This window comes from Girardinichthys multiradiatus, chromosome 12 (genome assembly GCF_021462225.1).
Source record: "Girardinichthys multiradiatus isolate DD_20200921_A chromosome 12, DD_fGirMul_XY1, whole genome shotgun sequence".
NCBI lineage: Eukaryota > Metazoa > Chordata > Actinopteri > Cyprinodontiformes > Goodeidae > Girardinichthys > Girardinichthys multiradiatus.
The window spans coordinates 21,405,590-21,430,902 of record NC_061805.1 but is presented as its reverse complement, the minus strand read 5'-3'; the positions used below and the strand labels follow the sequence as shown (position 1 = coordinate 21,430,902).

Genomic DNA, 25,313 nt, shown 5'->3' with positions numbered 1-25,313 from the left:
GTGGCAGCATTATGCTCTGGGGTAACGTTGGGTTGGATGGAACTAGATGTTTTGTCAAATGAAGTAAATTAATTAATATTTACAGATATCAGTCAAACCTTCAGTTGTCTGCTAGAAACCTGAAGTGTGATTTCATGTTTGAGAATTACTCCAAGTATACATGTATATCAGCAGGACATTGTATTCAACAGAACATTAAAGTGCACCTTTTGTACTTTTCATATTGTTTACCCTAACAAATATCTGTTTTATTTTATTTGTCAGCACATGTCATGTTAAAGGTGAAGAACGTTTTGAAATTGTTTACCATTTACCATCATTTCTCCACATCACAAAACACTTCTCTTCTGTATGTTTTTAATACCGAACTATTGTTTTTTCCTTTTTTCTTCTGGGTGACAAAAAATTATACTACTCTCACATTTTATTTTCCTTCAATCTATTGCATTCTTTAATATTTTCTAATTCTCCTGGAATTAACCGTTATAGAGATTTTTTTGTTTTTCCTTTATTCGTTTTTACATTAGCATTTGTTTGATGATTTGTTTTCAAAGCTGCTGCGTGTTGTGGAGTCATCCCTAGCAGTCCGGTAGTCTACGTGATAGGCGTGGTTTCAGGACTTCAACGTGCCCGTTGATTGGCTGGAAATGACGCACGCAGTTGGCGCCAGATTTCTAACACAACAGCACCGCAGTCCGTGGCAGCCGGAGCTTCACTGACAACAAACGAATATAACTTCTCAATTCAACCATTTTAGGGGCTTTTATCAGGCTTGTCTCCTATTTATTCGCAATTGGAACATGTTTATCACTGACTTAAGGAAGAATTTTTATGACGTTGTTGCTAACCAGGTACGTTCATTGGTGCTGTTTGTTGGCTAACTCAGCTAGCGTCAGGTGGTAAGCTTTTCGGACGGAACTGATCAGTTTTATCTGTTTTACACGCATGTTGTTTGAATTCAGAGAGTCGCCCTCCTGGTTGCAGCGGACATCGATGCCCTCTGCGCCTGTAAGATACTGCAGGTAAGATGAAGTGTTCGTGTCAGCGTGGATTAGCTTGTCTGTCGAGGCTCAGAAAGCTGCTGGGAAGTCATAACAAAGGGGTCCTGCTCCAACTTTTAACTTGATATTAAGAAATGCATGCCGTAAGTCCGATTGGGAGGACGTACAAATGTCTTTAGAGTTGATAAATGTGTTTGTTAATAAATCTATTATATTTAAATAAGCCGTGTTAATATGTAAATGTGCATTTGCACAAATATGAGTGATCGGGCTATACTTTTTCTCGATTTCTCAAATGTTGCCAGTTAACTTCTTGAAGTCCATTACAATAGCCGGACAAAGACAGTTAAAACCAGATATTTACATGCACTAGAAAAAGACACAACTCTTTTTCTCACCATCTAAGAATGAAAATCTTAAATCTTCTCTCATTATGCTGACATTTAGCTAATCAAACGGATTGTAGTAAACTGATGTGAAACATATTGACAGTTTAGTCTGATTTAATGTCAGGCAGTAATAAACATGTTATGTCCATGTAGGTTTTGTCATTAAAAGATATTTAAACACTAGTTATGGAAAACATTAGCACTTTTAGAACCTTTGCTACTGAAAACCTGGTCTTTATAATCCAACCGGATACTGGTCAGCAGTCCATTAACACACGCCGATTAAATAAGAAACATAATGCCGTTAAAAATAACTGCATGTTGTGGTCTCTGGGTGCACAGGGTCCAACACAATTTTCAAAAATAGAAAAAGTGTGCAAAAGGCTTAAGGGAACAAGTCGGCGAAGTGGAGTGATCACTGTTTGTTTTACTTTTAGCTGAGCTCAGATCAAGTCTTTAAAAAGCTCAAAGAAAATATTGACAAGAGCCTCAGAAAGCCTAATGAACTGTTGATTGACACAACTCTTCTTGAAGCAAATGATAAAGAAATTAGGGGTGTTGTAAACATTTCTATGTATTGTATGAAATATCAATCCTCTATGGTTGAAGCTTCGAGCTTAAAACCTATTTATACATTTCTAAGATGTGCAGAAATCCAAACAGATGTCTTTTGGTTTTTTGTAGACACCAAACGTTGGAACTTGACAAAAACCTTTCTCTATAGACAACATTTTACCCAATGAGATTATAACATCATCTGAATTTGACAGTATTTTAATATAATTTGGGTTGAATTGGACTGCAAGTAACCCGATCTGAATCTGAAGTTAATTGTGTTGGGCTCAGATCAAATGGGAATAGTTGGCCTCTCGAGAGCCACTGTTTCTCCTGCAACCTGCAGAGGATGAGAACATCTAAGGTACAGATTCGTCCTCCATGTTCCTCCAGCTGAAATCCACTCCCCAAGAGCAAAACTGGAATTTTACACCAGAAATCAAAACATCTCCACAATTTCCTTAAAGATAATTATTAGATTCAGTTATGTTTGGTGTTTTAACCTTTTGTATTACCATAACTACTTATTTATTAGTTGGTTTGACTAATAATATTCTGAAGATTAGTTATCGTAAACCTGTTGATTTGAGGTTTAAATAGTGGAGGTTCTTGTTGTGTGTCTTCTAGGCGCTGTTTCACTGTGACCAGATCCAGTACACACTGGTGCCGGTTACAGGCTGGCAGGACCTCAGCACTGCCTTCCTGGAACACAAAGAGCAGGTTAATTACATCACACCTGAGCGTTTGTATGAATGTATAAGGCAGATGGTGGCATAAAGAAGACACGTTGACCTTTGTCCACCTCACACTGGACTGAATCTTCTCCTTTGTATTGTGTTGTAGTTTCGTTACTTTGTTCTTATAAACTGTGGGGCCAACGTCGACCTCCTTGAGATGCTGCAGCCGGACGACGACTCCATCTTCTTCATCTGCGACACCCACCGGCCCGTGGACGTGGTTAACGTTTACAACGACACTCAGGTGAAGTCACCTGCTCAGTTCAAATCAATTATTACTTTTTTGTTTTTAAATATACTTTGTCAACAAAATGTGGGCTGCCGTGGGTCAGAGCTTATTACTCTTCCAATCAGGTAATAGGTGGAGTCAGTGTGTCCTCGGGGAAGAGTTTTAGGTGCCACACCATCTTCTTCCCTTAAAGGCCGGCTTGGTGGAGCATATGATTAATAGTTGTCTTGTCCACGAATGTCCACTGAGCTTTGTCAGAACCTATGTGCCGCTGTGTGGAGTATTTAGTGGAGGATCCAGTTTATGTATGTAGCTCCAAGAAAATATGTTTTTTCCCTGGTTTCCATCCTTCCCAACTTTCTATATTCCTTGTATACTTTGTGGTGTCATTACTTTGTTTCTTCTCTCCTTGTATCTTTCTTTCTTTCCTCCCTTCCTTTCTTGTCTTGTGGCCTTTGTTCCTTTCCTGCTTGTGTCATTATGTCCTCCTTCCTTCTTTTGTTGTGTCCATCCTTCTTTCTTGGCCTTTGTCCTTCATTCCTTGTATCCTACCCCCCCTCTCCTTTCCCGTCTTTCTTTCCTCTGTTCCACTTTCCTTCCCAGTACCCTCCTTTATGTCTGCAACTTTTCTACCCATTCATCTACCTATTCATCCTCGTGTCCTGCCTCCTAATTTTCACAAAAACAAATTTTTGCAGCATCAGGAAAAATGTATAGTTTATTTTTGGTGTTTGGTGCATTTCAGTTGGGACAAATGTTGCATCTCTGGAGGGCGCACAGGCCTTCATCACTTGTGAAAGTTATTTCATCCTCCGTCTTCTCCACAGATCAAGCTGCTCATCAAACAGGACGACGACCTTGGCGTGCCGGCGTACGACGACATCTTCCGGGACGACGAGGATGGAGGCGACTCTGGGAACGAGAGCGACGAAGGCTCGGAGCCGTCGGGCAAACGGAGGAGATTTGATGAAGTGAGCTGAATGTGTTGAAGTCAGCAGAGCTGAAGCTGAGGACTGAGTGGCTGACTGTTGTTATGTCATTGCAGGGGGCTATTGAGAGAAGAATTGAAAGGCAGAGAGCCAAACGGGAGTGGGAGGCACGAAGGTGATGGGTTTCTATTGATTTACTGTTAAGTACAGAACTGTGTAAAAGTCCCTCGTTCTCTGTGTTTTCTGCCCAGGCAGCCAGACTTGAAACATCTTGAATAAAAGTCCTGAGGGTCTTTTAATTTTTTTCCTTGTACCGTTTCATAAAGACATGACCTTCACCTAATCTTCATCTCCTGCTGATGTTTTTTTTTTCTTTTTTCAGTGCTCTTACACTTGTTTGTCAATCCTCGACTTGTGTCATGTTTTGTTAAACAAATTGTACAATAAGCCGTCATGGCCAGGTATAGGTAGTGGAGAGACCGAATGCGAGAGAAAAACATTTAAAAGACCCTCTGAAAGGCTGGAGAAACAGTCATAGTGACCGATTTTAAAGTTTCATTCCTTGCAAGTAAGAGAAACCAAGAGATGGTGCAAAACACGTTACACATGAACAACACTTTAGGTCTCTTATTCAGTAGACTGAATAACTCAGGTTATTCTAATGTTTCACAGGAGGGAGATCTTGTTCGACTATGAGCAGTATGAATACCACGGGACCTCTGTGAGTATGCTGAATTTGAGAACCTGAGACCGTTTGAAGTTTATAGGTCCGGAAAAGTATGGAAGTCCAGTAAGGTCTGGATAAATGTGGAAAAATAAAAATAGAGCTTTGGAAAAACTGTAGTATTTCTGGACTTTACTTCCTGATCCATGACTTTAATGTTCCATCATTTAGTCTATCGCAATCCATCTATCCGTTTGTCCGTCTATCCATACATCTAGTCTTCCATCATCCATCCTCCCATCTATTTGTCTGTCCTATCCCTCGATCAGTCTCTCCATCCGTTGCCCATTTATCTTATCATCCACCCAAATGTCCGTTCATCCATCCATTTGTCCGTCCTTGGCTTTAGAAAGTCTTGTATCCAAGGACCGACCCAGATTGAAATCTTTCCAATAAACTGACAGTGAACATCTGTCTTCATCCTATTTAATAACAGGTCTGAAATGAACAGTCAGGAGAAGTCTGGTATTTGGCCTTGAAAGGTGTGTGGCAACTCTTGTTTAGGAGATGTTTCTGTTTGCAGGCTGCAATGATATTTTTCGAGCTTGCCTGGGTTTTGACCAAAGACACGAAGGACATGCTGTGGTGAGCTGTGTCTCTGAACATTGTATAAATTCATACTGCGCCCTGCAGCCTGCTGCATGTTAACTGTGTTATTTGTGTTGCAGGTGGGCCATCATTGGTCTGACAGACCAGTGGGTTCACGATAAGATCACGCAGTAAGAATAACCTCAGCGTTTTAGAAGCTTTTGAGACAATATGTTATCACCAAGCGTCTCACAAAGACATTTTCTGTTCTTGTCTTAGCATGAAATATGTGTCAGATATTGCAACGATGCAGCGACACGTTTCCCGACATAACCACCGAAACGAGGACGAGGAGAACTCTCTGTCCATCGACTGCATGAGGATCTCTTTTGAATACGAGTATCCTTAATTTATACAATCGGCTTCTCCTAATGGATCCTCAGATCTCAGCTTTTCTTGCCATATAGGTTTTCTCTTAACGCTCTGTTCCAGTCTTCGACTGACGTTATACCAGCACTGGTCTCTGTATGAGAGCATATGCAATTCCTACTACACAGCATGCTGCTTCAACCTTTGGACCTTAAAAGGCCAAAAGAAGCTCCAGGAGTTCTTGGCCGATATGGGGTAGGAGCTTAGAAATCAGCTCTTTGTGTAAAAACTGTGAGGAGTTTTGGTTTTTACTATGCTAAGCATAGTATCTATGCGTGTCTCATTGTGTTTTGCTCTATTTTTGTTTTTAATTCTTGTTACAGGCTACCCCTGAGACAAGTGAAACAGAAGTTTAATTCTATGGACATTACAATCAAAGAAAACCTCAGAGACGTCATTGAAGAATCCTCTAATAAATACGGGTATGTAGATGGGTTAAAAACCTCTGTTTACTTGTGGCCCCCAACAGATCAGTACTCACAAAACAACCACAGGAGAAAAAAAAAGGCCCCTTATTTTTCTTAACGGCCAATGATTTACAAGATTAAACAGGTCCTTTTTTAAAAAAACAAAAAGGGATTTAATGTGGAAGAGTGAAATAAAAACTGAAAACGAAAGCCGTTCTACATTGCCTTTAAAATATTGTAAAGTATGGAAGGTCCTTTTTATCATTTTCTGAATATAACGAAATACATCAAAAAAGATTATAATATATTAATACCAATGTTGACAAAATTATAATATGATAGTGATAACATGTTAATAACTGCTCATTCTAATAATAATGGTCGTAGTAGTTAATAATGTTAATGATAATGTTAGCAATAGTATATTAATAACAATGTTGACAATAATAAATGTATTACCATTGACATTAATGATAATGATAGTAACAATAATAGTTTATGATAACATTAATGATAACTATAATGATGTACGTGTCTTTTTCATTGATTGATACTCTGTAGATGAGCTGCCTGGTAGATGAGTTGAATATGTAGCTGGCCAACTGTGTGATTGGGATATTTTAACGGCTTTATATTCATGATGGTTCCTCCTGGTCCTTCTCATGCGCATTCAATTCAGTTTTATTTATATAGCACCAATTCACAACACATGTCATCTCAAGGCACTTCATAAAGTCAATTCAATTAAATCATACAGATTTCAAGGCAGGTACATACATTCCAATTAATCCTAACTATCAAACAGTGCAGTCAGATTCAGTTTATTATTCTTCTATCTTAAGGAAACCCAGCAGATTGCATCGAGCCATTGACTTTGCAGCAATCCCTCATACTGAGCATGCATCTAGTAACAGTGGAAAGGATTGGGTTTGTTCTGCCTGAGACATTTAGCAGATTGGGGGTCATCTTCTGGAGGTATTCCAGGATCTTTGCAGTTTCATTCTGGATGTACACTTGACCTCGGCCTCCTTCCTTTGTCTTAGCTTAGTGTCAGGGTGCTGAACATTTGGTGAAACTCTCTGTGCGTTGTGATGAGCTTCCTTGTCTTGGTATCAGTGGCTTCCTGCAGAGTATCTATATTAAAGAGGCAACGCTGAGAAGGTATAGTTGTGTGCACAGGAGGGATGAATATAGAGCTGCTAAGGATTATGAGACGAGGAAACCGACTGAGAGGATTCATAGATCTTGTAAAAGAGGAATAGTAAGAAGAGGATGCTAATGGGAATGGGGTGAGATAGAGGTCCATAATCTGTTGTGGTGGATCCCTGAAGACGCAATCAGAAGAAGAAAACAGCTAAATTAAAAAGTGCAAATGAAGTAAAGCTGATCCTTTACCTGTTCTAATGTTCGTGTCATCTTCTCTTCATCTCACAGAATGAAGGACATTCGCATTCAGACATTCGGTGTCCACTTTGGCTTTAAGAACCGTTTCCTGGCCAGCGACATGGTGCATGCTGCTGCTGCCTTGCTGGAGAGCACAGAGAAAGAACAGAATGACACCACTGACAACTTCATCAAAGCACTCGATTCCCTTTCACGGTATGTACACGAATCTCAGTCATTAACAATAAATCCCAAAGTCACCTTTCCTTAAAAATCGAACAACTGCTGAGGTTGCAGATTGTTTTTTAAGCATGTATATTAATATTTATCGTTGTCCTGATAAATCGATGACTCAACGTTGTCAAATTTTTCCTTTGATCCGGCCTGATTGGTGATCAGCAGGTCAAATAAAGCTATGAACCGTTACCGGTGCAGGAAAAGCCTGATCAGCTTCACTAGTGATGTTACACGTATACAGAAGCACCAACGGTTAATTTGCTTCTAATTCTTTTATGCAGGAATAACCTTGATTGTCTGAAGGCAGGTATCAACCTGGCTAAGAAGAAGCTGATTGCCATCCAGCAGACTGTAGCTAGCTGCATCTGTACTAACCTCATCCTGTCGCAGGGACCTTTCCTCTACTGTTACCTGATGGAGGTACGGGTGTTTCTGGAAGTCCGATGAAGATGTTTCTTCTCAGCTGTAGATTCTCAGGTTAATCTCTGTTCCTTCTGTTCTCCATCTAGGGAACACCTGATGTGAAGCTCTTTTCCAAACCGCTGGCCCTAACTCTGCTGTGCAAATACCTGCTGAAGGCGTTTGTCCACTCCGTAAGTACCCGTCGCATTGGGTTCTGAATGTTATGACCAGCTATTAAAAGGTTTCCACTCTCTCGTGCGTTGGGTCCTGCTTGTTTAGACGAGGAACAAACGCTGCAAACTGCTTCCTCTCATCATGGCTGCTCCTAAAGACGTGGAGAAGGGGACCGTTATTGTTGTGGGAATCCCTCCAGACTCTGAGACATCGGACAAGAAGAAGTATGTTTCCACTTTAGATATAAGCCTCTTTTACAAAAAATGGCCTTTACTGCAGCTTTTAATGCACAAACTGCCACTGACTTAAGAAGCGTGAAGCTATACGCCTTCTGTGTAAAGTTGTATTTCTATGGCAGTCAAAACACAGACTTTGCTGCAATTTTAAATTTCACAGAATGTATTAAGTTGATATCAATAACATAATTTGTTTAGAAATATTTATTTTTGTTACTATTAAGAAAGAGTTGATATGTAATACTGCTAATAATAATAATAATAATAATAGGAATACTGATTAAAGTCAAAATAATCCAACACAACCGTCAAGTTTTGGGTTAAAATGATTGATTCTTGACTTTTGATTTTAAAAGTGAAACATTTGCCCTGCGACGGACTGGCGACCTGTCCAGGGTGTATCCTGCGTCTCGCCCATAGACTGCTGGAGATAGGCACCAGCTCTCCCGTGACCCACTATGGAATAAGCGGTAGAAAATGACTGACTGACTGACATTTGCAACAGATTCACCAGTTGGCCAATTATTATTTTACTTTTTTTCTTGGTGTGGAAATCTAGGTGTTAACTGATCATTTAGTTAACAGTGAAGGAAATCTTGTTGGTGTAACTGTAGTGAAGCAGCATTTTTGCTCATCTGTGGACTTTTTTTTTTTGTTTAAGGGGTCTATAAACATGGTGCATAGTGGCACTGCAGTAAAAGTTATAGTTTTAATATTGGACTTTGAACAGCTCAAAAGAATTGGAAACCTAATACCTGGCTGCACCATCCTCTTCTTTCACCCTGCAGTAAAGATGGACTGTAGAAAATCACTTAACTAATATTTTAAATGGATAATTTACAGTATTTTGAATTCTGTATTTTCTGGTTAGCTTTACAGTAGATGACACTGTTTTCTTTAGCTGAAGTTCAATTAATACAGTTCAACTAGTTCAATAATTCAAAATGCTGCCCAGAAAAAAACAAAACTTAACATACAGCTAAATAAATAAACATAAAAATTCAACATAAATATAACAGTAAAATCAGAGTAAAGGAAAAAAGAATTAAAAATGATTAGAATAAACATTATAAAAAAATCTAGTTTAGAGTAAATGCAATTAGTAATTAAATCTTGACACTCTTTACAAGATAAACAAGTCCAGTTTAATCCTACAATACACTCAATATTTATTATTATTGCTCACAATTATTGGAAGCAATAGTAGGTTATGTAGTTATTAGAGTAAAACCAATAATAAAGAGGGACAATGGCAGTCAGGGAAAGGGATCAGCTTATCCTCCTGCAGTACAGGCTTATAACAGCATAACTACAGGTACTAATTACAACCAATAAAAGGCTCCTGGTGTAGATGAGCAATCATTTCATAACTTTTAATTTGTTCAAGCTACAGCTGCCTGGTAGATGTTTAAAAAAAAAAGTCTGAACAAAAAGCCAAGACACTTCCATCATTTCTCACCAAACCCGTCTTAACGTCGCAGTTAACAGTAGTTTATTTTCCTTTATACAGTAGGCCGTTTTTCCAGCTCATTTTTTCCTGTCTTTTTTATTCTCAGCCATCAGCTCTGTTTGCTTTTTCTTTCTAGTTTCTTTGGTCGGGCCTTTGAAAAAGCTGCAGAAAGCACCAGCTCCAGAACTCTTCATGATCACTTTGATACTTCAAGTAAGTGACACTTGCTGATAAACATAACCCTACCCAATACCCTGTCCCTTCATTCCTGTAGGGGTTGACTTATTTCACTGCGAAATGTGACACTCCTTTAGCAAGAACATCATACATCTTCAGTTCTTGCTGTATGCCAGCCTCACCTGCAGTGCTGTGAGGAAGTATTTACTACTTGCCTTTTTGTCACAATTAACTGTGTCAGATTATCAAACATTTTATATAAGACAAAGAGATCTGAGTAAATACAACAAAGATTTCTGAAGTGATGATTTCATTGAAGTAAAAAAGCTTGCTCACCAACCTGGTCTTGTTTAAATATAAAAAATAAATGCCTTTGTAGCTACACCCAGGACTCATACCAGAAATCACTTAAACAGAACCTGTCTGACAACATGAAGTAGGCTTAAAGATCTCACAAAGAATACACCATGCCCTGATCTAAATAATTCAAGAAATCCACACATAAAAAAAAATAATAGTAATAAAAAAAAAAGAAAAGAAATCCTCACATGGAGAAACCATGGAACGGTGGTGAACCTTCCCAGGAGTGGCCAGCCTTCCAAATTACTCCCAGAGAACATCAACAACTCAACCAGAACAACATCTAAGCCACTGCAGGCCTTACTTGCTTAAGTTACAGTCAGTGTTCATGATTCAATGAGAGAAGATGGTCTCCATGTCCAAAAAAACATAAAGGCTCATCTCACATTTCTTAAAGAAAAAAAAACACCCTGAGGATCTCCAAACCTTGAAAAAATATTCTGTGAACAACAGTAAAATGTTTTAGAAAGTTAATAGCATTTCAGAAAAAGACCATCATACCTGCAGTCAAACATGGTGGTGGTAGCGTGATGGTCTATCTTGCAGCGTCAGGATCTGGATGATTTGCTGCGGTTGATGGAACCATGAATTCTGTTGCTAGTAGAAAATCCTGACAGAAAGTGCCATCAGTTTGTGACCCGGAACAGGACAATGCTCCGAACACCTTAAACAGACCATCCTGCCCTTTATCACAAATTCTTAATGACAGCAACTCCAGCTAACAGGTTTGGGGAGCAGTTACTTTTCCCCCACATAGGGCCAGGTTGTTTGGATACCTCTTTGTCCTTTCTAAAATATGAAATGTTTGATCTGAAACATTTAAGTTTGACACCAAAAACAGAAAAGAAATCTATGGTGGTGCAAATACTTTATCACAGCTATGTATGTGATCTAATATGCCCTGGTGTCATGGAGACGGTTATCAATATTCCAGCAGACACAAGCTTACTTTTGTGCTTTTTAAGGAAGAAAGTTAATCAAACTAGAAATTAATTTATTTTTGTGACAAGATATCTTAAAAACAGAAATACAACCCCATCTTTTCCCCATCTTTTGGTTCCTGAAAAGAATTGAAAATTAAATCAAACCTATTATTGTCAAAATATTTTGTTTTGCCCTTATTTATTAGTGATATCTAGAAGTCTGACCAAGCATGCAATATTCCAACATTTCTTCATTTTGTACAATTACAGAATACGTTGAAGGAAAAAATTAACATTTATAGGTGCACTCCCACTCCTTCATTTCCAAGTGTACTCCTGAGGAGGCTGTGGCCCTTAGCCCTTCCCCTAGTCCACAGAAACAATTGGGACGCACTACTCATTAGGAATTTAGGCTTCAGACTAAAAATGAGGGGATTCCCTGTCCCTGTTCTCAGATCCTTTCTTTGCACAAATGCCTGTCTCTTTATAGACACCAGGTGGCAGGATTGTTTCATGTTGATCATAATCTCAACTCTCAGAAGGCTCCATGCCACAAATGTGACATTCATCCGAGATTTCCAGGATGCTTGTTAATGGCTGTATTTTAGCAGCCCTGACCTGTTTTGTTTCTGGAATCATTTGGGATGATTTCCATTCGTTCCCACCTCAAACATTCCTTCGAAAATGCCCTTGTTTAGATTTCCAGATGCAAAAAGATTTAAGCATTTATTTTTCCAGTCACACCTGGGAAATCTCCCCGCATGAAACCATGCAGCTGGATCGAGATGGATGTGTTCTCCCTCTTTATTTCACCAGGGTTGATTTCTTTTCAACGTTTATTTATTTGTGTGTTTCTGTTTGCAGTAATCGAGCTAAAGACGGAGGATCGGAGCAAGTTTCTGGATGCACTCATCACTCTGCTGTCATGAAAACACAGCGGCAGTCGGAGAAACATGAGTTTTGAAGCCAGGCCCAAATTCTTCAAGTGTTTACATCAGATAAATATTCTGGTCTGGTTGTTTTTATGTTTGAAATGTTTTTATTGGTTTTATGTGTTTATTGTACAGATCTCTTATCAGTCTTTTGGACTTTTTTAGTTGGTTGTAAATGGTCCCGTCTCTTACTCCAATCTATACATATGTGTTGTTCATTATAAACATGTTTAATAAATGATTTTAAACTCTTTATTTGCTTTGATTGTCCAGATGTCATCTGTTCTGTCCATACTATATTGAAAAAATTAGAAAAATCACATTTTACAGCTATTTTAATTTACGAGGACTTGGCTAGTTTAGCAATAAGAGAGATTTTATTGTGTTTTACTTAATTTCCTGATTACATATATGATAATGTCCCCAATATATGATGAATACGTACTTCACATTCATCAGTGTGTAACGTTGAGATAAGTAAAAGAAAGCTAAGACATCACCATAAAGCTCACAGCAGGCATTTGACATGTATCACTTTCTTTAAGCCTAGGAAGGTTTTAGGTTATCTGCATCGGTTAAATTACTCCAAAGATAAAAGTGTAACATTCATCTGAAACAGCGTAGTAAATGACTGCAGCTACAGAAATCAGGCACTACTAATATATTCTGGAGCCTGGAGGTCAGGGAATGACCCTCAAATGTGGTGTTTTCTGATGGAGTAAGTTTCATTCTGGGTGTTGTGCAAATAAAGAAAACCCATGTTTGCTCCCCAGTAAACCATTTTCATCTGCTTCCATGTGTTTGCTGTATAAATTTAGGGAATCTCTGTTTTTAGTGACTGAAGGCCGGTTTCAGTAAGTCTGTCCAGAAACTGAACTACAAAACAAGTGAAAATGGAACAATTATTTACAATACTATTTAAACTGACCGGACCTTCGGTAAAAAACTGCTTGCTCCTTAGACCTAATAACATAGATGAGCAACCTCTACCACTCAAAGTGTCCCCCAGTCCAACTAAGTATAATTTGTTTATGTTGCAAAAGCTACATAATCCTTCAAAAAAATAGATAACATCCATTTTTATAAGTATTCAGTGATTTTATTTTTGTGATTGAAGCAGCATTTTAGTTCTATTTTTATGTTTAGAAAATAGAACTACAAATAGAAAATTAATTTATATTCTTCAGTGAAAAATAACCTTATTACATGAACGCACTAAAAAATATTTGTTGCTGTATTGGTCTCATTCTGTTGCCATGCAAATATAGCAGTAAAACACATATAAAACTAGCATTTTTATCACCTTTCCTTATGGAAATTGATTAGTTATTTATCCATTTTGAGCAATGTTATTAAGAACCACAGATCCCTGTAATAACTGGTTGTGCTCTCAACAACCTCCATGAAGCATTTGCAATAACTGGTAATGAGTCTTTCACATCATCGTGAAGGCATTTGGCTGACCCCTCTTTATGCAGTTTTAATTCACCCCGGCTCTGAAGTTTAAGGTCAGGCACCAGCATCTCAATTGGATTTAAGTCAAGATTTTGACTAGGCCTCTCAGAAACCTTTTTTTCTTTTTTTTTATCTAATCAAAGGTAGGATCATTGGCCTGCTGCATAACCCAAGCACGTTTAAGTCCACAAACTGATGACTGGGCGCTCTGCTCCAGGATTTACTTTATAGAGAGAAAAATTCATGGTTCTGTCAATTACAGCAAGTCCTCCAGATTCTGAAGAAGCAAAGCAGCCCCAGATCATCACACTACCACCGCCATGTTTGTCTGTGAGGTGTTCTTACTTGGAATGCTGTGTTAGTTTTATTCCAGATATATTGGGACTAAAACTAATTGTGGGACTTTACATCGGTTTGCTGGAAGGTTTTGTTTTGCTTTTGCCTTAATTGTGTTTCCAGAGGGACAAAATAAGCTATTCTTTTTTAGTGTTTGTGCTGTTTCTTGGTGTATTACACACACACGTGTGGAGTTTTAATGAAGTTAACGTCTACTACACAGGAGCGCAGCATTCTCATATGGGTCAAAGATTAATGTGGTGAACTTGACCCACATTGGACAGAATGTAGGGCAGGTATTGCTGGTGGGTGAGTTTCTCCTGCCTCACTGCAAATGTGACGCTGGAGCTGCTCTCTCTGGGGTCATTAAGATTCTTATCGTTCCTGGATCAGGATGGGATCGTGAGCTTCTGGGTGAGGGCTCCTTGGGCGTTGCCTCAGGAAGAGGTCCAGCCTCAGTTACCGCAACAAGACTGAAACACGTCAGGGTCTGAACTCTCCTGCAACAGGGAGCATAAGCTCGTCATAAGCACGTCATCATCACTTAAACCTCAGGGCTGTTTCCGTCCATAATGGTGTTGTTTACAGATAGATGATGCTGATGAGAATGTTTATTTTTGTAAACATAGTTAGTGTTAATTGCTGGTAAATGGCCTCCTAGAGCTTCAGCTTTTCGTTTCAATTTCTCATAACCTGATTTAGTTTTGGTCTTTTCTGAGGTGGAAGCTTATAAAGAAAAATTTTATTTATTTCATCTAAATGATTATTGAAGGAACTAGTTGACACCTACATTTGCCGTTTGTTTCTAAGTGAAAAAGTTGCATACTGATCAGATCTAGTCAACATGGCGTTGACGGAGTTTTCAAAATGTTTGAAAACTTTATATTTAAAAATTTATTGTTTTAGGAAATTTCAGCCAAATCCCTTTAATTTTATTCTATTAGAGTACAGTATGTTTTTTACTCTATATATTAGGTTTGCATTCTGTGTCTTTCACTTGTGAAACACTTGTGCGAATGTCCATGGATAAATTATTTAAACCATCCATCCATCCTCCACTTAGGATCATCAGGATAGCAGTAGATCAGGGTCTAATCTGTTGCTTTTTGAAATTTTAACCTACTTCATGTTGTCAGACAGGTTCTGTTTAAGTGTTTTCTTGATTTCACAGGCCTGGTAGTAATCAGATCTGGGTGTGGCTCCTGAAATTGAACAAAAACAAGGGTTAATCAGTGCAAATTCAGGCCTAGGTTGGTTTGGGTGGCATTTTTCACATAATAAATCAAGTCTTTATTTAAAAAATATATTTTGTATTTACTCAGATTATCTTTGACTGACATTAAGTTAGTCTGATGATCTGAAACATGGACAGTTGATAGCAATGTTGCCTTGCAGCAAGAAGGTCTTGGATCTGAGCTATTACTGCATGATGTTTGCATGTTCTTCCTATGCATGTGTGGGTCCTCTCCAGGTATTTTGATTTCCTTCCGAAGTCCATGAACATGCATATTAGGTTGATTTGTTTCTCTAAATCTTTCTTAGGAGACAGTGTGATCATGTTTTTTTGTCTCTGTATTGCCTTGTGATGGATGCTGACATGTCCAGGATGCAGAAACAATTTGTAACGGGCCAAATACCTTTGATTTATACTATATCTGAAGATACATAAATAAACAATGACCTCGACAGAGACCAAGCTGCTCAGGCTCGATTTCATTCTTTTCTGTAAAACTAAGGCCTTTTAAATATTTTTACCTTATCCAAAGTATGCTTTTGTATTATCTTTTTTATGGCCACTTGCTTTTATCAATTCAGGGAAAAAAAACTTACTTTACTGAAAAACAGCATTTTAAAAGTTTATTTATGCCCTTCTTAGTAGAAAGATCTTTATTGGCATTAAAGCAATCAAACCCTTCTTTTAAATGCTAATCAGCGTTTTCATGTTTCCACCGGTGTTTTGACAATTTCTCTCTGGTGATGAGCACCAAGTCTTTGAGGGTGGAAGGCCTCCTTCCCATCACCCTAAGCTTTGGCTCCCTCCACAGATTTCCAACCAGGTTCAAGATGGGACTCTGTTATCTTTCTATAACATACATTTCTGCCTTTTAATACAAGCTGATCTTCATTTTTTTGTCAATTACGGTAATTAAAACTTTGTGCTGTATACCTAAAACGTTATTAATCAGTTTTTGATATGTTAAGATTAATGGCACCTTCTATTTAATCTCACAACCTTCATCTACAGATGGTCTTGGCATACATTTGCAACCATCAAATTATAATTTGTGAGCATTTTAAAGAGTTAAAACCTCTTTAAAACTGACAGAAAAGCAAATAAGTGAATAGTCCAAATGTTGTCCTAATTGTTAACATAGAAATCAATAATTTTTGTGTCACTGGAATAATGGGTGGCAGCTGTCACAGTTCCTATCTCATTGCAAAAATGTCTATTAATTCCTATCTATTATTTTTTCTTTACATGGATTATTTCTAACTTATTAATGTGACATGCTAAAATTTAGACACATTGGTTCATCCGTGGCTGCATCACTAAAATTCCCTGGTAAATGTACCAAAACAGGCATTTAATGTCTTTAACTTTTCATTTTTCAATGAGGAGGAGTTGAATTTCAAGTTTACACTGTCTTGCTGCGGTTGCACTGTTCTTTGTTTCCCACACCAGACAGTAGGCATCGTTGACCGGTCGGTGTGACATCCACCTGCTTAGCCCATCAGTCCTGCCTCTTCTTCCTCTCAGCCATCAATCACTTTTCTCCACATCCTCTGTCAGCACCCCGCTCCAACTCCCCCCTGCTACGGTGAGGTGAGGCCACTGCCCTTTACGCCTCCCTTCCTCTGAGGAATTTGGCGCATAACAACACCAACACGCACACACTGATTAAACATCTCCCAAGGGTAGTTCGAAGCGGCTTTTCAAAGCCTTCACACCCAAATTTTTGTGTTGCCTCAACAGAGCTGAGCTGCTCAGTGAAATGTTGACAGTGGGTGCTGCTGTGGGTAAAAAAGAGCAGATCCTGTGCTTTAGACAGGTGTGACTTGTTTATTAAAAATACGTAACATTCTTGTAAATGAAACTGTTTCACCAAATATTCATTTCATTAAAGGTTTTACTTTAGTTCATCAGAAGTGTTATTTTACCCTTTGACCATGGAGCTCATCTAAATGGTGTCAAACCATTTAGTTGCTAATTAACTTGACTCTACAGTCCACTTGAATCTCCCCCAAACTCTTGAACGGGCTTTACTTGAAAATCCTCCTCGTAGACAAAAAGAGAGGAACATTTTCTAAAGGCCTCTGACCCACTGAAATAAAAACTAAAAATGAACAAACCTACTTAATCTAAAGTGTTTCCAAACAGCATAAAGAAAATGTGTTGATTTATCATTAGACTGTAATAAAAACAATCAATAGGGCAGAAAAACACAGAAAACCAAAGAGTTTCATCAATGACAAACTGTAAATATATCGATCATTGCACCATAGTTTTTCTTTCCACTTAACTTTCGAGATATTTTATTTAACAAAATAAGACAAAATGGTTGCTCTTGCCTTAAACTTTGTAAGTAACTTTATGTAGAACAGATTTAGAAGCACATAAAATACACCATTGCATAAATCTATCTCTATACTGGTTAATATTATTTTTGTTGTTGTTTTGTTTTGTGAAGGTAGGTCATTTATTTAGTTGAGAAATGGGTTGCTTCACTTCTTGCACTGCCTTTAAAAGGAAAAAAAAAAAAACAAGATCCTTACGATCTTATTTTTCTCAGCTTTTTCTCCTAAAATAAAATTAGTGCACTCATTTATACACACATGTCATCAACATCTCTCTAAATCAACAACAGCTGTTTATCTCTTCCTTGTGTGTCCCTAATAAGCCCAAATTCCAGATAGGATTAGCTTTACTTGGACTGCTTGGGAAAACACCCACAGCTGATTGTTTCTGTCTGCTGCCGGTCTCCTGGTCATGCTGTGACGAATGTACACAAGCACACACACAGAAACTGAACAGCCACACAGACACTTTCTCATCAGCTCTTGAAACCTTCATTTCAGCCTGTATACAGATGACCCTGCTGATCTCTAACCCCTGCCACCTTTAACCCCACATGCCCCCTCACAGCTGGAGGTGTTGCTCCCAGAATCTGTCTCTTCCAAGTAAAAAAAAGATTAGAGAAAAGCGTCTTCATCGTGCTGAAGTCAGGCCCAGAATAATTTCAGATACAACCAGTCCAGAAAAACCTAGAGTTTCAAAATAATTGTTAATAATCTGAGTGTTTATTTTGACCCGAGATGCTTTGCCCTTGTTGCTCTCTATACGATCACAGTTTTCTTTTGGTGATACCTTTTACACTCTTCAAGACGTTGTTGTGAATAAAGGGTGGGTACAGGTGCACATCTTTAATACACATAGTTAGTGAGTGATTGACTTGTGGTGTCACATTCAAAGATTGTTTCTCAATCTAAAAGGCTGTAGGACCTGTGCTGGAGATTCAAAGATCAAAAACAGTGAATGTTGGACCTTGGGTTTAGGAATAATATCATGCTACATTCAGAAGTGCTTATAAACAACTTATTATTACAATTATGACAACCTTTTATGGATGCAGCAGCCATATTTGATCTAGATGTTTAGGTTGGTAAAAGATATTTCACTTGAGATGCCAGGTGAGCTCAGCATAAAGACAGGAAATATCTCTAAAACTTCCTTAATGTTGATGTTTTGCACCCGTGAAAAACTGGCAACAAATATCCAACTAAACCTTAAAAGGGTGTAGAAAATTGTGTTATGCTTTAATTCAGCTTAGTGTTTCCAATTTAGCAACTTTTTTCATTTAGTTATGCCCAAAATTATTCACACCCCTGGAAGATTCAGTTTGTTTTTTTCATTCAACTAATAAGTTTGTTCCTGATTGGACATGAGGCCTCTCTATAGAGATTTTAAAACAATTTATGAAAAAAATGGCACATCATAAATTAATCATATATTTCTCAGTTATCAATAGAAAATCCATATTGGCATCACAGCAATAAAATCATCTTATTGTTGCTGAGCAGCATGTCTCCCTGGTATTTCAATCATTTATCTTTGGTGATGATGAGCTCTAGGTTTTTTAGGCTGGAATGCCTGCTTGTCATCACCCTAATCTTTAGCTCATATTAAGCACATATTCAATATTGGAATGGTAATATTACTACCAGTCTCAAGATACATTTTTGAAAAATTAGAAGATCATTTTTTTTCTTAACAAACATCAGGGCTGCTATGGACTTCTCACCATCACAAAGTACTCACTCTGCAGTCCCTCACAGCTACAGTCAGAGCAGTAGATTTTTTACCTTTCCATGTAAGGTAAAACGTTGTCAGGATCTGGGTTTGTGTTTCTGTTTTTGTGCTTGCTATATGTGCTCATTCTCAGGTGGTGCTGGATGACATGTGTGCTGGGTGACAGGTGCAACTTATTCCACTGATTGCCAGGAGGAGTACTTAAGCAGGAGGCTGCCAGCACTTCAATGTGAGAGTGTTTTGCAACAGTGATTTTGAAAGCCTAAGCTTTGGATCTATGTCACTGAGTTTTCTGGACTATGTTTCTGAAAGTTACTCTGGATGATCAAGCCTGTCTTCGTTCTGAGGATTCCTATCCTGTGATGTACCTTCGTTTGGATTCGCATCAAGCTGGCAGCTTCCTGTCCTCTTCGTCTCCTGAGCCAAGCCACAAGTGTACCCCGTGTCCACCCTCCAACGTAAGCCACCGCACATCGAACTTGTTTACGGTAACCTGAGCTCCACTGAACAGCACCAAGTGAACTCTCTACGGATAAACCTGGTTAAGACCTGGATCCCGAATCTCATTCCCCCTGGTGACCTGACCATCATAACTCAGGAAGCTGATCTCAGTATCAAAATAACTATTTGCTCTTAGTTTCGTTTTTCCCACCGTTACCCGTACTCATCCATTCTCTTCACTTCTCTCCTTACAGCGAGATATTTCGTTTGTTCTGTTCCTGACTATATCTTCAATAAACTATTTTACTTCCTCTTCCTGAGTGTTCTCTGTATATGGGTCCGAGCTATTTCGAACATAATGACCAGTTAGTTGCTTGACTATTCTCATTTGGGTTGTAAATGAAAATTATTACAAAAAACAATGGAAGTGTTAGTAGTAAAAGTGTTCCTATTGTACTGTAACTTGTTGTAGGCTCCAAAGTGGACAATAGTCAAGAGGGGTGGAATTGGACCCACGAGCAGACAGAAAAATGGTAGTCTCATTTATGGTAGTAATTTAAATGAAACAAAGAATAGTCAATAGAGGAACTGGAGGGCAACTGACAGGACCAACAAAGCAACATTATTACTTAAATTTCTGGAAACATCTAAAGACCTCCCAATCAAACTGTTTCATAACACTGTGGGTTCTTGACACCAACTTTCAGTCATTTCAACATGACCCTTATTATGTCATTTGACTTAAAGGTACAAGGTTAACATAAGTCTAACCTTTTAATATAGAAATTCTCCTTACATTAAAGCTTATTGGATAAGAGAGTCACATGTATACACTTACCCTCCACAGATAGTTTTTGAGCCACAACTGGGGATGTATCCAGCAGGCGTGACTTTCTCATTAAGTTAGGCTTCGCACACTAGGATGCCAGGAAGAAAGCCAGATAAAAGTCAGGCTGAAACACTTGGTCTGTAGTCAGGTGTGATGAGGGTGTCTTTTCTGTCAGACTCTGTGGTGAGTGGCTCAGTCATGCAGGACTTCCTCTAACAAATAACAAGCAGAAGAACCTTCATTATTGAAAATACACTGTGCTCCCTTGCACAAAGCTCATGAAGTGTAAGAAAAACCCTTTTTATATACGTTTTTTTATTTTATTTTGAAGTCTAATAGTCTAGAATAACAGTTTAAAGATGCCATTAATTTTACTACACTTTATATTTATACACACTGCAAACATTAGAAATTACCCTTTTAGGCCCAAGCTTAATGCAGATCTGACATCACATACATTTTGCTAAGTGTGCTAAATCAGAAATGTCTCCTGATCCCCCAGAGACATTCCCTATGCTCCCAGGATCCCTATTCATATTTGCACATCACTTTCAGCCCTCACCACTTTATCTGCTCTTACTTACATAGACATTTGTCCAAGTTGCAGCAGGCTTTAACTGGTTTAAGAACACAAATGTCCTTGGTTTGATGGTAAACTACACAGAAACATGATCTCATTTAGATGGGTATGAAAGGAGTGGAGACTCCCTGCTTCCTTATCTCCTCTATCATTTTTTGCATGAATAACTCCCTACCTGCTCAGTTTATGCCTTTTCCAAGAAAAAACTTAATCCGTGGGTGTAAAATGTTGTTAGCATGTCTGTAATTAGACAAAAATCTCATACTATGTTTTTTTTTGGAAATCCACATTAAACATTTGAAAGATTATTTTTCTAAATATTGAGATTATGTAGAACCTTGTTACATACCAGAAACGTTTAGAACTACAGTTATAACACTGTTCTATGGCAATGAACATAGATCACACAAATAAATTATTTTTTAAACTAACAATTTAATTTACCGTCCGTCCATGTCTCATGACCGCAGGTGAGAGCTGGAACACAGATGGAGCGGGAAATTCCACTCAGCTCTTTCTTCGCCATGACAGACCTGAACGGACCTGTATTATTTCAGGTTCGGCCCTAATTCATCTATCCACTATTCTATTTCAGTTGTAAACAAAAAACCCAGGAGGAACTGAGCTGTCCATCTTTATCATATTGAGAACTATGGGCTCTGAATCACATCATTTGCATACAGCAAAGATAAAACCTTATGGTTCCCAAACCAGGCACCCTTCTTTCCATCACTACATGATGTCCATGAACACCACAAACAGGACCAGAGACGGGTTCTTACTGATATTATATGAATAAGTTTGTTTTAGTTTTGAGTTTGTATTTTGAATCTTTTCTATGTTTCTGTACTATAATTTACTTGTAATATGTTTGTGTGTGGGTTTATACTCTGTTTAGTTATATAGTCTTTTGTTTTTACCATTCCTCAACTCTGTGCTAACATTACAGTTTATTCAGCTATCAGATTCATCTGTTCCTTGTCACAACACTCACTCTTTGCAGTGTTAATTCTCCCTGTTTGGTTTCAGTCTTTGTCTGATCCAGCTGTCACCATCTTCCTGTCTCACCAGTTTCCTCCGTGTTGTGATATTACCTGCCTCCTGCCTGTGATTTGGCCCTTTACAACAAGCACACATACAGCTGTGGCTGAAAAGGTTTGGCATTGACATAAATATTGTGTTTTGCAAACTTCTCGCAACGTTTTGTGATAAGAAATTCACATTGTCAGATTGTTCAGGAAGCTTTAAAAAGTTCACTTTATATCAAAAGCCAAGTTTCATAGCCAGCTAAATTCTTTTCAATGTAGTCATAAGCACACAGGTTAGGGTGAAATCCAGTGATCTACTCTGAACTTCTATTAGTTTTATTTGCTGTCTGATTGGCATAAAAGAGGGAGAGATGGGTGTGAAATTGTTATTTTCCTTGGTTTCGCTCAAATAAAAGTGTGTACCTACCATTTCTTTACATCAAAATTGCTGCTCCAGGGGCATGTCCTCACGAGCAGGGTGCAAAAAAGCCATGTTGCCGTCTGTGAAGGGCTTGCACACGCAATGAAGCTAAGATTTGTGAAAGCAACAACCTTGTGACAAGAAATGTGAGAATGAAGCCACTTCTATCAAAGAAAAACATCAAGAAATGACTGATATTCTGCAGGAAGAACAAGGATGAACCGCAGAAGACCAATGTAAAGCTGCTTTATTGAACTAATGTTTAAACCTCACTATGGTTATTTGCCTGGAGAAGAGGAAAAAGGTAAGTTCTACATTGAGTCAGGATTTGTCATAGCCACATCAAACCATCCTGATACAAACTGTTGTGGGTTTACCTATAATTCTGCCTTATAACACAACTGTGGATCAACAGTAGGATCAAAGCATACTGCAATAGAGAATTAGTTTAAACTTGTGGTGAGGACACTTGCAACAGGGTGCAATCAGTGTAGGGACGTATCCCAGAAGTTGATGTCCAAGAGGAGAGAACAAACAGTATAAATTTAGATTTGCTTATAAAAATGTTTAAAATGCATAAATTGAATGATCTGGTTTGAATACAAGGCATATAAATTAGTTTGCACCTGTCTTTCTGTGTTTAATGTAGATTTTGGAGCAGTCTCCAAAGAGCTCCAAGAACAGAAACACACACAACCTCCTCCTCCTTCTTCTCCTCCTCCTCTCCACACCCTCTAAGTTCCTTCCTGATTCCTGTTCCGTTGTCCCTCGCACAGGAAGCCTGGCCATGCAGCAGGTTTTACACTCAAACCTGAGTCACAAAGCAGTAGACCTTGTGAACATGGCACAGAATCGAACGCTGTTTTTTTTTTCTTTCTTTTTGTTCTGATCTCTGTCCACAATGGCCCTCTCATTGTTTCCTAAACAAACAGCTCATGGGGTCTTTAACTCCGTGCACAAAGCTACATTTGTCCCCTACATATGACCACCTACTGACACTTGGCTTTATTCTCCATTGACTGAGCTCCATCCAGCTGGGAAGTTTGCTGACCGAATGCACCTGCTGGCTCTGATGTAAGTCTGACTCAAGCAGTGAAAACATTAATTAAGGCTGCTTTGTTTCAGAGATCATTGATACTACTTTTCGTTCCTTGTAGAAGGAACTCCACATGAAATAAATTAGCACACTTTGCTTCAAATGTGTATTTGCAGGCATGAGGATGTGAAGGATGCTGCTCCAAGAAGATTGTCAGCGTTGGGAATGACTTTTGGCCTAACCCAACGTTATCACTTTTTTAGATCTATTTCTTGTTTGTCCCTGTTAGTATGTTACCAACACTATTAAAATTAATTCGTAGTTGTTTTCTAATTATTTCTCTGGTCTCATTGCAGCAGGCAACAGTTGCTCTGAAAGTGACACACAATGAAGTTGTTGTGTTTTGCTGTCACAGCAGTTTGCAGCAACCATTACAAGCTTCCAGTAATCCCTCCTTCAACTTCCAGACCGCTTTTGCATATACTTCTGTGTGTGTCTCTGTGTGTGTGTGTGTGTGTGTGTGTGTGTGTGTGTGTGTGTGTGTGGGGGGGGGGGTGTCCACGTCTTCTGGAATGTTTGACGGAAAGGCCTTTTATTAGGCTCATCCATACCACCACATTATAGGCTCTCGTTGCCAGGCAACTACAGGTTCTGCCTGGCAACCATGCCGAATGCCCATTCAGTGACATCTCTGGTCGATTTGCCTCTTTCGGGAAATGGGCTTTTTCTTGAGGGGTCCCCGCCTTCCACCCCTTCAGCTCCCTCAAAACCACCCCTGTGCCTCGTCACTCCTGGTACGGTGTCTAGAGGGGTGGAACTAACAATCCGACAAAAAACATCTCCGAGGCAATTGGACTGGCCCTTTCACAGATATAGTGCCTTCAAAAAGTATTCATACTACTTGAACATTTTAACATTCTGTGGCGTTACTGTATTTTATTGGGACTTCGTTTGAAAGGCCAACACAAAGAAAAGAAAAGTCATGCATACTTTAAATTGTTTCCCGCCAAATAAAAATCTGTCAGAAATGTGCCATGTGTTAGCCCCCCCTACTCTGATGCAACTAAATAAAATCCGGCGCCCCACCTGCCTTCAGAGCACCTGATGGGTAAACATTGTTCTGTTTATTCTCAGTATGAATCAGTCTGTTCTGTCAAGGCCTCAAAGGTTTTTTAGAGAACATTAGTGGAACAGTTTCACGAAGACCAAGTAACACAGCAGACAGGTCAGGAAGGAGGAGAAGAAAAAGCTGTTTAAGGGAAAGATTTAAGAAGAAATAAGAAAAAGTGTAATATTTAAATAGTAATTAAATTAAACCTCTTTATTTCATTTCAGGATTCAGTCTTTGGTAGAATCCTACATGTTTAATTGATTATCTTTACCTGCTTTATCTTTCAAAAGATCTCATAATATATAAAATATTGAGGACATCTCTACTATACACTCCTTTTCATGTGACCCCACAGATCTTCTGTCAGATTCTGCTCTGGATTCTGGCAAGTACATTTCAAAGCTTTACATCTCCTCTCATTTAGTCATTCTTTAGTTGAGTTAGATGCATGCTTGAACTTAGAGTGGACTCAAGACCTGTAGGTTTTGGACCATAACTCACTGCTATCTGGAACTATTCATAACTTCAACCTCCTTGACAAAAACACCACTTCCACCTGGAGGAAA

General features: G+C 38.6%; 1 protein-coding gene across 1 annotated transcript; it reads left to right on the top strand.

Annotated features, from left to right (window-relative positions):
• Positions 1 to 646: 646 nt before the first annotated feature.
• Positions 647 to 12,455, top strand: cdc45 (CDC45 cell division cycle 45 homolog (S. cerevisiae)). Its single transcript, XM_047380499.1, has 18 exons — positions 647 to 851; positions 963 to 1,022; positions 2,573 to 2,665; positions 2,789 to 2,926; positions 3,739 to 3,882; positions 3,957 to 4,015; positions 4,513 to 4,561; positions 5,088 to 5,149; positions 5,233 to 5,283; positions 5,372 to 5,491; positions 5,585 to 5,716; positions 5,845 to 5,943; positions 7,363 to 7,527; positions 7,830 to 7,968; positions 8,058 to 8,141; positions 8,230 to 8,348; positions 9,947 to 10,023; positions 12,135 to 12,455. The coding sequence occupies exons 1-18, from the start codon at positions 801 to 803 to the stop codon at positions 12,197 to 12,199; spliced, it is 1,707 nt and encodes a 568-aa protein (XP_047236455.1). The 5' UTR covers positions 647 to 800; the 3' UTR covers positions 12,200 to 12,455.
• Positions 12,456 to 25,313: the final 12,858 nt, after the last annotated feature.

Coding starts and splice junctions, on each gene's coding strand:
- cdc45 (XM_047380499.1), top strand. CDS start 801: ATGTTTATCACTGACTTAAGGAAGAATTTTTATGACGTTGTTGCTAAC. Junction 852..962: donor ATGACGTTGTTGCTAACCAG/GTACGTTCATTG, acceptor GTTTGAATTCAG/AGAGTCGCCCTCCTGGTTGC. Junction 3,883..3,956: donor AACGGAGGAGATTTGATGAA/GTGAGCTGAATG, acceptor ATGTCATTGCAG/GGGGCTATTGAGAGAAGAAT.